At 33.3% G+C, this 14,590-nt stretch overlaps 1 protein-coding gene across 1 annotated transcript; it reads right to left on the bottom strand.

The window, feature by feature from the left end:
• Positions 1 to 1,637: 1,637 nt before the first annotated feature.
• On the bottom strand, positions 1,638 to 13,851 carry LOC106063172 (outer mitochondrial transmembrane helix translocase-like). The gene is made up of 10 exons (XM_013221486.2): positions 13,561 to 13,851; positions 11,395 to 11,439; positions 8,918 to 9,095; positions 8,733 to 8,801; positions 8,294 to 8,382; positions 8,155 to 8,197; positions 7,586 to 7,782; positions 7,142 to 7,192; positions 5,113 to 5,237; positions 1,638 to 3,999 (listed from the first exon to the last, which is right to left on the bottom strand). Exons 1-10 carry the CDS (start codon positions 13,819 to 13,821, stop codon positions 3,870 to 3,872), a joined length of 1,188 nt encoding a protein of 395 aa, XP_013076940.2. The 5' UTR covers positions 13,822 to 13,851; the 3' UTR covers positions 1,638 to 3,869.
• Between the last annotated feature and the right edge of the window lie 739 nt (positions 13,852 to 14,590).

The following is a 14,590-nucleotide window of genomic DNA, read 5'->3' as shown; positions in this document are numbered from 1 at the left end:
CCAAGTTTGATGCTTGTGTTCCTCTAAACTTTGATCAGTAAGACAGACTTCACACATGAACCAAGTTTGATGCTTGTGTTCCTCTAAACTTTGATCAGTAAGACAGACTTCACACATGAACCAAGTTTGATGCTTGTGTTCCTCTAAACTTTGATCAGTAAGACAGACTTCACACATGAACCAAGTTTGATGCTTGTGTTCCTCTAAACTTTGATCAGTAAGACAGACTTCACACATGAACCAAGTTTGATGCTTGTGTTCCTCTAAACTTTGATCAGTAAGACAGACTTCACACATGAACCAAGTTTGATGCTTGTGTTCCTCTAAACTTTGATCAGTAAGACAGACTTCACACATGAACCAAGTTTGATGCTTGTGTTCCTCTAAACTTTGATCAGCTGAACAGTTGCGTAGCTAGGGATTGGGGGGGGGGGCCGGGGTTAGGGCTTGACCTCTTTAGGGGCCGGCCCTGCATTTGACATTCGACATCATGACATGAGATAATGGTTTAATATTTAATGTAAAAACAAATTTCAGAAACTCGTTTGGTGATTTGGTGGCCCAGGGGGATTTTAAAATTTGGACCCCCCCCCCCAGTTACTCCACTGGAGCTTAACCAGTTTGATAGCCAATCATAAAAGAAAACCCTTCTACTCGTCTTGAGTGTTAGGAATTAGATACTGCCAATTTATGAAAGAAAAATCTTTATTTAAAAAAGTTTATCTAGGGGGAAGAACATCAAAATTACTGACATATATCTCAATACTGTAGGAATAAACTTGTGTTTCTATCTTAAACAAAATTAATTAATTGCCATTAATTGATTAACTAATAGGTCAATTATTTTTTAAATTGATTCATACATTGTCATGGACAATAATAATTGTGCATAACTTCACCTTGATCCTAGAATGAGAAGTGGGAGACATCACATGCTCAAAGTGAGTTGATAGGATAAGAAGCTTTGCATACGATTTGTTTTCTTTTGCACTTTACAGTACAATATTACTAAGGTCTCTGCTTTTAACTCATAAGTAATTTTTTTTTACCAGAAACATTGATTTTTGTCAACATAGCACCCTAACCCTTATTTTTGTCAACATAGCACCCTAACCCTTATTTTTGTCAACATAGCACCCTAACCCTTATTTTTGTGTTGAAATATCTCAATCTCAGTTCTACTTTGTCCCCTCCCTTCATACTGCTTACTCTCTTACTGTAACTTATGGATGAAATGGTGTAAACCTGATCTTTCTAAAGAAATCCCAATGTAAACAAAGAACAGATTACTGGGAGTAATTTCACTACCCCAATGGTAGAGCTCAAGGGAGATTAGCCTAGATTGAACAAGGTTGTAACTATTTTCCTTCTGAAAAACAAGTAGGTCTAGTCACTAAAAGAACAAAAAAAATGATATTATAAAATTAATGTGAACCTAACAACTATGAAAGAATATTTCTAAATTGTTAATTCCTATAAGATGTAACTCTCTAATTAAAAGCCTAATACTGTTTTTCTTCCTATACCATAATTATCACTTCTGTATTCATTGAAGAAAAAAAATTTTTTTTAAATTTAAATGATAGTGAAACAAAAAACATACATTGGAACAGAATGAAATGAAACAAACCAGTAAATGTCTGTAGCCAAACCATTGTATTTTGATTTCATTATGTCCTTGTGGCTACACAAAGCACAGTGAACTATTTACACACAAAATACACTCAAACTTTCTAACTACAAAAGTCACATCACCACTTCATGTCCTTCAGTCTGGGCTAAGAAAAGAAAATGAACAACTGAAAGATCAGTATTAAAATGATCCATCTTTATATGAAGAAAGTGTCATCTTTGTCCAATGGGTGAAAGGGAAAGTACTTTTTTTTTTAATTATGCAGATTTATATGACAATAAATCCCAGTATTTATGAAATAAAATCCGGCTGTTAGTGTGTTAAAATGTAAAGTAGAGAACATGGTTTACAAATAAATTCAGTGGAGCCCATCTGTACCAGTCACTTTGGTCTTGTATGAAACCAGTCAACAACTTGTGATGTGAAAACTTCTAATCTGGATGTCACTTTAAGTGTAGTTATTAAGAAAAAAAACAAAAATTATGTTTTGGGAGGGAAGTCTTTTCTTTTTAAACAGTTTATTCTCACTTTCAGTAATAAAAATTAGAAATAGACATAGTAAACAAAAAAGCAGTCTACCACTGAGCCCCTGCTTCTCCCATTAGAAATAGAAAGTAAAGTTAGTTTGTTGGGATGCATTGTCTCAACTGAAGTTAGAAAATAAAAAGACAATTCAAATATTAGAAGTGGGGGTTAAAAAAAAAAACTAACAATAATATAACTGAAGGATTGGGGGGGGGGATATAATATTTCTAACGATTAAGTTTCTAGTTTAAAAAATAAAGAGAAAAGAATGTAATGTAATAATCTAGCCTCAAAATAATTCTAAATGACTAGTTACAAAATAATTAAAACCTGTGTTTGAAGCTTGTCTCTAATTAAAACCTGTGTTTGAAGCTTGTCTCTAATTAAAACCTGTGTTTGAAGCTTGTCTCTAATTAAAACCTGTGTTTAAAGCTTGTCTCTAATTAAAACCTGTGTTTGAAGCATGTTGTTGACTCTTCTATCCTTTTGCTTCAAGTTTCACTTTGTAATGCTCATCTTTCTTAGGACATTGAGCATTCAACTTAGCCAAAAATTGTTTTTTTTAATTAGAGCATTGCATTCAAATTCTCATTAATGTAAAGAAGAAAAAAAAAATGAAGCAAAATTAGTATATAATTATAGTACTTTATAAATGTAAACAATTTAGCTTATCAAAAAATAGATATTTCTATTCTGTATAATCTGATATCTCAGTAATCTCAAACAAAGATAAACAACTTAAAGTGATTCCTATCAAACCAAAAAAATGGCTCATGAAAAATTGATTTTATTGACATTATATGTAAACTATTTTTGTTTAATTTAAATTTACTTAAAAAAGTAAAACTAATTTGTTTCTAAGTTGCACCAGACATTACAAAGTACATGTATTACATATATGTATTATATATATATATATATCTGTACCAGAGGTTAAAAATTACATGTATTTCATATGTGTATTATATATATATAGCTGTCTGTATTTAATGAACTTTCAAGATGTATCGTTTCTTACAAAGACCTCGGCACATACCCAGACAAAAAACCTCAATGGAAGGCACAGATGACAAAAAGAACTTAAATTGTTTGTGGCCAAATATGTAGGTCATTGGTAAGTCTTCAAAGCCACTTCAAATTGGGTAATCTTCCTTAACCTTTGACTCCAAAGACTATGTTTTATTGTTAATTATACTTGGAAATTATAAGAACAAACCTCAGAGTACAGCTAAGTGTATGAATAGGTTACAGTCACAGTCAAATAGTGCAGTATCTTTAAACATCCTTCACCATAATGCATGTATTCTAGAACTATAAATAATCAACACTCTGGAATCTTTTTTTACAAGCAATGTAACTCCCTCACAGAAATAAAAGTGAAAACATAAACCTATACACATACATTTCACTCAACTGCTTCAGACTCAGATGCATTTGACTGGTACAAGCTAGTCACACTGCTGATGTAGAGTGTAACCAATGATTGGTTTATCACCAACAATTAGGAGCATATTAAATATGAGGTTTCAAAGTACCTAATCAAATATCTGTTATCAGCAATATTAAATGGCACTTCATGAGACATCATCAATATTTGTCACTTAGCAAGTTTTTTTATTTTTTGTTCAATTATACAAATTTCTGAGATCATGTTTTTCTTTCACACCATAAAAATTCATTTGTCAAACATACAATAAATTGCTTCACAAAACTAATCTAATGGAGGTGGTGGACCTTGAGTTAACCGTGATGACAAATTTTTACTAGCCTTGACTTTATATATAGATGTTTGAAGGTCTGACATGTTGATTTTACGTAGCCTTGTGTCCCCTATAGCATTCCTGAAAAATTATTCATATTGTCGGTCATTTCTACTTATTAACAAAATATACTGATAATAGATTTAATAAGCAGTTTGTGAAACAGAATAAACCAGCAGGTTAGTAAAAGTCTTAGGGTCATTATGGAACTTTTGCTCAATCTGAAATTCATAACAAGAGTTGAAAACTTGAAGGGAAACAATTATGATATGTACTTCATCTGGTGAAAACTTTTTTGGTTTTGTGTACAGTTTCCTTCATGTAACTTTTGGTAAAAAAGTCTTGACAGAATATATTGAGAAATCATGTGACAAGTCTAGAATCTAACAGTCTAAGCTATTCTAGATCTAGAATGTAATGCTGTATCATCATAATCAGGTATTACAAATCAACAACTGTCTATTGTCACTAGACTAAGTTTCTTGTGTACTTCTCTAGATCTTGTTATTCGATAGAAATATTCTTGACTCTATACTACTCTTGTAAAATCTCTACTAAATATAGACTCTAGAATTCTAGATCTAGTACGCTAAGTAGCATAAGTAGTAGGTCTAAATCTAGATAGACATTGTCTAGGTTGCTTTCTTTAGATCTTGTTCTAGATGTAAAATCTAGAAATAGATCTCGATATCTAGGTCTGGTTTCAAAATTTTTTTAAGAAAAAGAAAGTTCCATAGTCTTATAGAATAACGCATGCCTGCAGAGCTAACTTAGTCTGATTATAGTTGTTTTCTTTACATTTTTGACAAAACTGAAAGTACAGGAATCAGCGCATGGACCATAATTTAAAAAATGCAGCTTCCTATCTTTGTTACAATCGACTTATTATTCAAGTTTAGTAGTTCAAAAGCCAACAAAGTCTAATAAACAAAAACTTGTATTTAGGGCAGTGAAAAAAAAAAAAAAAAAGAGTTCAATACAATCAATCAGTCAGACTAGATCTCGTGTTTACCCACAAGTTATTTTTTTTTTATGCAATTTTGCCAGCATGCCAGCAATCATGCATTACCTCCCCTATTGAGCCTATTGTTGCTTTTTCTCTAAATGATCTAAGATTTTTTTACAAACTGCTACGTATAAATAACCAATAAACATTACCAGCCAACCTTAAAGTCAAGTATGAATTGTAATTACCTGGCCTCTTTCTGAACAAACTCATGGACCACTGAAACTGCTGCTGCCCTGCAAGCCTCTCTTAGATCACTCCCAGACAATCCATCAGACAACTCACTCAGTTGATCAAAATCAAGTTCATTTTTCTAAAGAGCAAAGTTCAAGATAATAACTGAACCTTAAAGGTCTCCTAATTGAAAGAAAACTAAGACACACACAATCATAAATAAAAATAGCTTAAAAGTAGTTTTAAACATATTAGTATTTATGTAGTTTATAATAGAGTCCACTAAGTTGATCCCACACTTACAATATACAGTGAGACCTCACATAAAGACTGGTCTGTTTAACGACGACTTTAAGTTACAATGGAGTTTCACAAATAACGATTACTTCCATTTAATTTCAATATAACACCAAATTTAAAAGATATTACACATGGCCGAGTAATATTTTAAAATTGTGCTCATTCTTTTGAATCTGAAGGCTTTCGAGTTGAAATTTATTAATTTTCTCATATTTATGTGTACTGTACAGAGCAGTGCAGTACAATTATCTTTGAAAATGTTTTCTTTCTTTTCAGGATAATTTCATCATCATTTGTATGTCTGTACAATTTTATAACTCAATTTATTTTTCATTTATCTGAAAAGTCCCTTTCTTGTCCCTAGCCCCATCATAAAATTTTTCTCTCCTAATTGAGATACCATTGTTGATTTGACCTGATTAAATTAAATTGATGTTTAGTTTTATAAACTTTATTTTGTGTTCTTTAAAAAAGAAGCAAGCATTTCCCTTTAATTCTTTACCAAATAAAACATTTTCTGATTACAAACGACAAAGCTATTGAAGCTTAATCCTAACAGGGTGGGTTAGTGAAATAGTTTGAGCAAAATGAAGAATTCTGTCGAAACAAGGTAAAATAATTACGGAGAGAAAGAGTTAAGCAGGGACACAAATGTTGTTTGATAAAATGTTTTTTGCTGTACTGAACAAAAACAATTATTAACCATTTAGCCACTAAACAGTTGTCAGAAGCTATCTCACCTACGCCTAAGAAAAGGGATATATCTGTATCAATAATTTTAAAAAATCAATTTTTTGACTTAATTCACAGAAAAAAAACTCATAAAATGTTTTCTTTTTTAACAGAGAAAAATAGACCTAAAGATTAACATCAAGTTTCAAGTCATAAATAGGCCTACAGAGCTCAAAAACATTAAAATATCACATCAGATTTAGTTGCCTTTTGATCTCCAGTTTGACTAGATCAAACATAATCAATACTGGATCTAGCATCAATTTTTTTCTTCACTTTCACTCCTATCAGTTGGTCTCAAATTCCAGATGGTTCTAAATCACTTACCCCAACCATTATTTCCTTATTTTACAGCTGAAACATTAATATTCCCATTCAAATCATATTCAATTAAAATTCAATTGTCTAAATATTGTAGTAACTCCAGTGGCGGATTGAAAGGGTTAATGTGTGTGAGGCCTACTAATACACATGACTCAGGCCAACGGGTCAACGGCTGTTGGGACAGTACTGCTAGTACATACAAGTATGACCCGTGTTGTGATCATGTGATCGATAGCCTTCACGGACTAGAGAGAGTGTAACAAAGGACAGTTGAGTCCAGAACAAAGAGCAGTAAGGACTGTGCTGTACCTTGTGAGTCCTCAAAGATGTAACTGTATGAGCTAGAGAGACTTGTAGTTAGGCAGTTCTGTTGTGTAGCAAAGCATTTTAAGTTAGTGTAGCCAATTATGTTGAATTGGCTGTCAATGTAATTGTTATTAAAACACCACATTGTTTATTGAAACTCTTGTTGTCAAGTTCTTGTGTTAGATGTGCTGTTGTGTTGTTGAGCAGTGTTTACAGAAGGCCTGATTGAGAAGATCGTAACAATATGTTCCTTTTTTTTTTCTCAAAGAATCATACAAATGTATTCCAACATGCTGCAGATACCAAATAAACACCTAAAAATAGCGTCATTATCACTCTCTTGCATTATTTTTATATAAAATACATAAATTTTTGGTTTACCTCCTCAGAAGCCATGATTAGATGTAAGATAGCTTTACGCTGCTCTCTGTTCTGTGAGAAATATTGTGAAAACCTTTATTAGATTTTTTCATGGATCATATCATGGATATGGGAATAAACATCTTAATTAACACCAAAAAATCTTTATATTTTTTTCCATAGCTATCCATGGATCTTCAACACAAAAGATATTTCACCATTATAAGGCAAAAAATTTATTATTTTAAAAAGATTTATTGCGGTGATATACCTTTTTTCCAGTGCACTATCCTGAATGAGTTAAAAAGATTTATTTCGGTGAGATATACCTTTTTTTCTAGTGCACTATGTCTTACATGTTTATCTCAAAACTCTTAAAAATGAAGTGTTAAATTGGTATCATTGATCTAAAAATATTTAAGTTTGTGGTTAGTGAAAGGCTCCTAAGCTGCATGATACACTCACTGGCATGCCAATGTAGAACTGACTAGGCATTCTTCTCAATATAGCAGCATCAACATCTTGTGGACGATTGGTAGCACCCATCACCATGACTCGCAAGTTTGGATCTGTGGTCAAGCCATCCCACAAACTCATGAACTGAGTCTTCATCATTGCTGTTGCTTCATGATCTGTCGATGATCTTGACCTCAAGAAAGAATCTTGAAAATAATGATATTATTAGTTTTGGATTGGAATGTTCAGTAAAAGAGGTTTTATTAAAATAAATAATAATACACTATTCCAATACAGTTACAAAAGCGTCTTCTGTAATATTTATTTTTAAATACTGGTAGTATGTTAGATAATTTCATGCTTTTTTTTTGCTTTTATTTCTTAAAAACATTAAGTAAGCTTTTCCAAAGTCTGTCTAGTAGTGGTTGGGGATTTTTATTCTGACAGTTGTGCTAACCACATGGCCATAGATCTAAATGAACACTATTTCACTAGTTTCATAGTACAACAGGTTTTGAATTTTTCTCTTAGATTTAAAAGTGATAGAACGTTAGAAATATAATAACTAATTCTCATACCTATTTCATCAATAAAAATAATAGTAGGTTGTAACTTGACTGCCTGAAGAGAAAACAGGAAATATGGTTTCATTTAATTTCACATTAATAAAAAAAACACAGTAATTTTATTCAGGATTACTAGTTATTTAAAACTAACCAATGAAAATACAGCTTCTGCTCTTTTCTGTGACTCTCCATACCATTTGTCTACCAGGGTGGATATCTGGAGATTGATGAAACGTGCTCCTAAAAATAAATGTAAGTACAATTCAATAATTTATGCAAACATAAAGAACAAACATTAATAAAAAAGGTTTCTTAACTCTTTCTCTCCTAATCGCCGATACCATCGTTGATTTTGACCTCATTAAATTAAATTAATGTTTAATTTTTTAAACTTGGCTTTGAATTATATAAGAAGAGCATGCATGTCCCTTTAATTCTAGACCAAATACAACATTTTCTGAAAACAAACGACAAAGCTATTGAAGCCCAATCATAACAGGGGTAGTTAAATAGTAATAAGCAAATGAAGAATTCCTTCAAAACGTGCACGAATAATTACGAAGAGAAAGAGTTAATAGTAAACTTCTAACCTGCAGCTTTAGCTGTGGCTTTGGCGATCATTGTTTTACCACATCCTGGAGGTCCATACAATAAGATACCTTACGAGAGACACAAGCAGGTATTAGTTACAAAGAAACAAAACTACATTTTAGAACAAATATCATAACAAGCCTTATGGACTACACTGGAATTTGATTGTCTAGTGATTAAAAACCTTTAGGAGGCTGTAGAAGTGATGAATTTTTGAACAAGTCAGCTCTGTTGAATGGTAGAATCACTGTCTCATTTATTTCCTCTATTGTACCATCAAGTCCTCCAATACTGTCCCATGTGACATCCATTGAACGAGTGTCTAAAAGGTTGGCTGCTACACACAGTTCATAATCTGTTAACTAAAAAGATAAAAACAAGAAAACTGAGTTAAATATTTATTTTAAAAAGTCTTACAAGTTGAACATAAAATTTGTTTGAAGTTTTATAAAACACATATGTAGAGAGAAGATTTGTATGTCTTCTTCTTGTACATTGTGACAGGTTGGGGAAGATGATGTGTGTTTGGCACGTTTAATGTCTAGGGGATGATTATTTTTGAAATTATCACACACCAACCCGTCAGCATATAAATCGGGAGCAGGCACGCAACGAGACAAGCAATGAAAGACAGATACAAGAGTTAAAATTGAAGAATATTTATTTACATAAATATTTACATAGAAGAATAAAAAGGGGGAGGGTTTGCATCTATCTCTAAGCAATAATATAGTCGGTACTATATTTAATCATCACTCTTGCACTTAATAAGAGAGTATGTCACTTTGTCTTCTGAACTTAGCTGGTTGTCCTGTTGATGTCGCAGCTGGCTGTGTCCTGGCTTGAGGTTCTGCAGCTGGAGGTGGCGCTCTAGCGGGTAGAGGGACGCCGGTGATTCAGTTCTTGTGGAGTCTCAATCCAAAGTTCTGATATCTGTAGTGGGCACAGTAGGGCGGGTGGCCGGCTACCGTGATCACAAGGTTACTGCGGGCAGAGCTGATATGCCGTGGGCAGCGTAATGACAGGATAAGTCCAGTGAGTTGCAGAGGGTTTGGCGTAGCTATGACGTCTCGCACAGATCTGGGTCTATAGGGACGTCGCACCTAATAAGTTGACAGGTGGGCTGTCAAATAGGCGGGTGTCCATTCAAGGGGCGCAACTCTCATTAAATTAAAATGACTACAGGGGAGATAATTCGTATCTCTTTTCTAAGCGCAGTATTAGTGCGCTGATAAAATTATCACGACGGCCAGACGAGATAAAGGGAATAAAATAAGATGTACAAATATATACATGGATGCATCAACGATCAATTGAGCAACGTAGCATTAATAGATTAATGCAATACTTAGATACATACATAAGACATGTTTATGTTTTCTACTTACGACAGTGAGAAATACACAATGCACTAATTAATGTAAATAAAATAATAGAATACACAAGATAATCTCCAGTGAGAAATATGCACAAAGTAATTAAGTGGAACTTGTGATTAAGTTCGGCTTACCACCAGGTATTCCTCTAGGAGTAAAAATAAATGATATAGTCCAGACTCGATTGCTCAACGACAATGAGAAATAAGAGGGTCTGATTTGATTTGGATCTTCTTTATATAGGCCTGGAAAATGCGGGCGGAAACAGGTAATGTCCTAGGCTTAGAATTATCTTACACGTGGGTGAATTAGACTTGAGATGGGAGTTGCACCTTGGAAAGGTCAATGGGCGTGTTGGTCCGCGTGATCTCCTAGATCAAAGAGAGACATGGGAGAAGGGGGGGGGAAGAGTGACTTCAACTGCGCCCGTCAGACATCCGGCCTGTAAGATCAAAGAGACTGTGTGTATCTTTGCCCCGGTCAAGGGAAGATAAATCGAAAGACGCGGCCTAGCTATCTCCAATGTGGTCAACTAAGTCTAGCCTGGAGAGGAAAAGGTGGTGCGGGTGAAGAATTTGGGGGTAGGATGGGGAAATAATTAAAATAAAATAAATAAATAAAGATAAATAATAATTAATGCTGTGATAAATTTGAGTGACTCTGACAGCGAGCTTTTGACTTGTCACATACATCTCTATATAATGTGTGTGTGGTAGAATAGTTGAAGCTGTCAGAAGTCTAGCACAACAAGAAGACAAAAAAAAAAAAATAATAAGAGCAGTAAGACAAGTGAAACATTGACTATAAACAGAAGAAATACCACAAGTAAAAGAGATAGATTTAGAGACACTTCAGTCCTTATAGTAATACAATACAAAACTAATGTTGACAAATAAAAAAAAAATTAACCTCATACAATGCTCAGACAGACACAAACATAAAAACATGCTTTTTGATCCAAAGGCAAAAAAAAAGTAATAAATATAAATGTTTCCAATTTATTAGGCTTATATTAGGTACCTGAAATTATCCAGGAAAACCCATGACACTATGATGTAAATAGCTTAATTAAAAGAATAGCTGCATTAATACACACATACATTAAATAATTATTTTTTCTAAGTTAATACTGGTCAATAAAAGTTCAATACTATAATTTTAGTTTATAGCATGGAAACAGATAACTCATAATAAAGAAATAAATATAATTAAGCTAACCACAATAACAGCCTAAATTAAGCTTTTTGTTCCATAAATTAACCAATGGCAAGAAACTACATTTTACCTTTCCTACATTTGTCACACCAAGCTTTGTTAACATCTTTTGAGCCTGTAAAATGCAAAGTACATGATTATTAGTCATAGAGCTCACAAATGTATATTTTCAAATTCTTATACATTTAATAATGTATATAGAAAAGGTTATATTGTAGAATCATTTAAGTACATAGATTAACAAGGCAGTTAGCTTCTTTGATTTAGTATTGATCTAGACTTGGGTTAATCATGAGTACATTTTGAGCCAGAAATGGACCAGAGAATGATGTGTTGTTATATACCAGTGATGCCCAAAATATGGCCCGCAGGCCGGACGTGGTTCCATCCGGCCCGCCGAAATGTCAGTACAAAGAGTAAACACCCCCCTCTAAAAAATATAAGGTTTACTTATGTATCTTTACCTACGTTAGGACCCTCAATTTTTCTTTAATTGATTGGTACCATGACCTTTAACATTAGTGTGTTTATGAAATGAGAATCTACCAGAAAAAAAGAATAGATCTTAACATTTTTGTGGAGCTTGATAATAAGCCAACATATTTGATCTATCAAAAAAAATGTGCCTATTTAAAAAAATAATAACATATGAAAGTTTGTTAAACTACGCCTAGAGATTGGAAGATTGTTGGGAATATTTACAAAAAAGCGACAAGAAAATGAGTTGGTGGAAAGGCTACCTACAATGTTGGTCTTATTTTAAGTACAGAAATTTAGCCATTTTCTGGCGCGTGTAAAAAAAATCACTTCAGATATCCAGTTCTTTACTAGATCCATGGGTTTTTAATCAAATAGTTTCAAATTCAGGTTAATTTTATTTCTCATTTTTTGGTACCTTTTCCTTCATGTGGCCCGCGAACGAGTGTCAAAAATTAAAATGGACCGCAGGTTGAATTAGGTTGGGCATCACTGTTTTATACAATCAAGGGATTGCTGAGCTTAGTATTTTAATGATTTTGTAGATTAAAGGGAACACATTTATTTCCTTACACTATGCTATTCACAGAATTGCTTTTAAGGAATGGTACTGCATAATATATGTGGACACCAAGTGGGAGGAGGCTTCAGACATTGCCAGTGAGAGATCTTTGTGGAGACAGCTTGCCCCCTAATGGGCTGAAGGGAGCTGGCTAAGTCAAGTAATATATTGCTCCACCTTTGTGATCGAAGATGAGCACATATATCCTATGTACTCGAAGATGACTGTAAAGTCTAATCCTCGCTTTAAAAATCTGGCCCCATATGTGGCATGGGTAGGTTTGGTCAGTTGCATATAGGCCAGCTTCTTCTCTCTCTGAGTGTAATATATATATATATGTATTTTTTATTGTGTCACATTTCATTACATATTCAGGCCTCAGGGTAAATATGTATGGTTCATCCCTAAATCTCTTAATAATAATCTTCACTAATTATTCACTGATCAAATTATCTGAATGGCTGAGTGTTATCTGTCAGGGATCCCGGAAACCAAACCCCTTTAGCTAGATCTATCTTAAAAATTTATAAATTCACATTCATTGATTAGAAAATAGACACAAGTCAAGTCATAAGTAGATATCCTCCTAGGTCCTAGGGAGATCTACATATAGACAGTCAATATAGATTGATCTAGAATCTAGTCTATAGTCTATAGGTTTAATTTGACTTTAAACTTTATTTTTAAGTTTCTGACTTTCCTTGGGAAATGAAAATAAGATCTAGACTAGGTTTTTTTTAATTATAACATTATATGATTATACTATTACTAGTTGATATTATTATTATATATATATTTATATTATATATTAATTATTAATATTATTTTTATAGATAAATTTCAGTATTTGTCTATTACTCTTTCTCCTTCTAATCATCTAGAATAATCTAGATCTATAAAAAGAGTTTAGATAAAGCTGAAACCTCCAGGCTCCAGCATGACATGAGTAGTAGCATCTCTACTAACTAAGTAAATAAAGGAATGGCAGCAGGCATGGTTGGAACTATTACTAAAACTAGATCTAGATCTAGGGGTTATCTGTGATCAAAATGATCCAGTCCATCATGTGATTTAACTCCTGGCCTAGACGTCTAAACTTCAATTAGTCTAAAGGTATGTTGATACTCATTTAAAATAAACGTATTGCTAAATTTTATTGTTACCAGTACAACTTCACCCTACATTCTACAACCTAACCTCAGCTTGTGCTAATTTCTTTTCTTTTTTGGTAGGATCCATTGCATCAGTCAACCATTTAATTCCAAAATATGTGAGTGTAAATGATGCCGCTATTCCCAAAGCTGTTGATACAATTTTGGCGATAAGATGGTTTCGTGACAGATCATTATGAAATTCTGGCATGATAGTTTCATCTGGTGCTGTTAACTCCGATAAAAAATCAGTCGCTATTTCTTTCCCGTTTTTGACAAATGTTTTGACCGAGGAAATGAGCGACATGTTTTTGGGAAATCCAGTTGCACACAAAAAGTACGCCTTTAAAGAAACGGAATAAAATTAAAATGTATATTTTTTTAATTTTTATAGATCTAGTACTTTTGAAAACTTTTTTCTATAGTAGGGGAGTATACATTTTTGCTTTTCTATAAAACAACGAGAAAATGTGGAATTAGATCTAGTAATTTAGATCTCTGTGAGAAACTAAAAGTGTAAACGACAATTATAAATCTATTTTACAGACTTCTAAATCAAAACCTAATGAAATACTCAGACACAAAGATAGAGGCACATTTCTTATTCCATACGCTAGAACAAATTCATTCATTTCAAGTGCTCCTTCTTCCCTAGTGCCAGAGAATAGAATGGGTTTCCTGAATCAACCAGAAAAACCAACGACTTTAAGTCATTGATTAACATGCATAACTAGATTGACACATGAAATTATCATCATCATCATTTTTCCTTTGCGTTCCTTATGGAACATATGGCTTAAGTTAAAACATGCCAGTCTCCACGGTCTCTTGTTAGTTTTTTAATGGCTTCCCAACTCTTTCCTGTTTTCTCGGCTTCATCTGGTACACTGCGTCGCTACGTTCATTTTGGTCTTCTTCAGGGGCGGAATGGGTGTCAAAATCTGCCCGGGCATTTCTTTGCAATTCGGCCCACAAATTGTTAGCCACATGATTGCTTTAGATAATTGTTACACTTTAAATTGTAAAAGCTCTCTTAAAATAATTTACTGGCATTCATGGGACCCTTTTGGTGGCCC

Source organism: Biomphalaria glabrata, chromosome 2 (genome assembly GCF_947242115.1).
Source record: "Biomphalaria glabrata chromosome 2, xgBioGlab47.1, whole genome shotgun sequence".
NCBI lineage: Eukaryota > Metazoa > Mollusca > Gastropoda > Planorbidae > Biomphalaria > Biomphalaria glabrata.
This window is presented reverse-complemented; position numbering and strand designations above follow the sequence as displayed.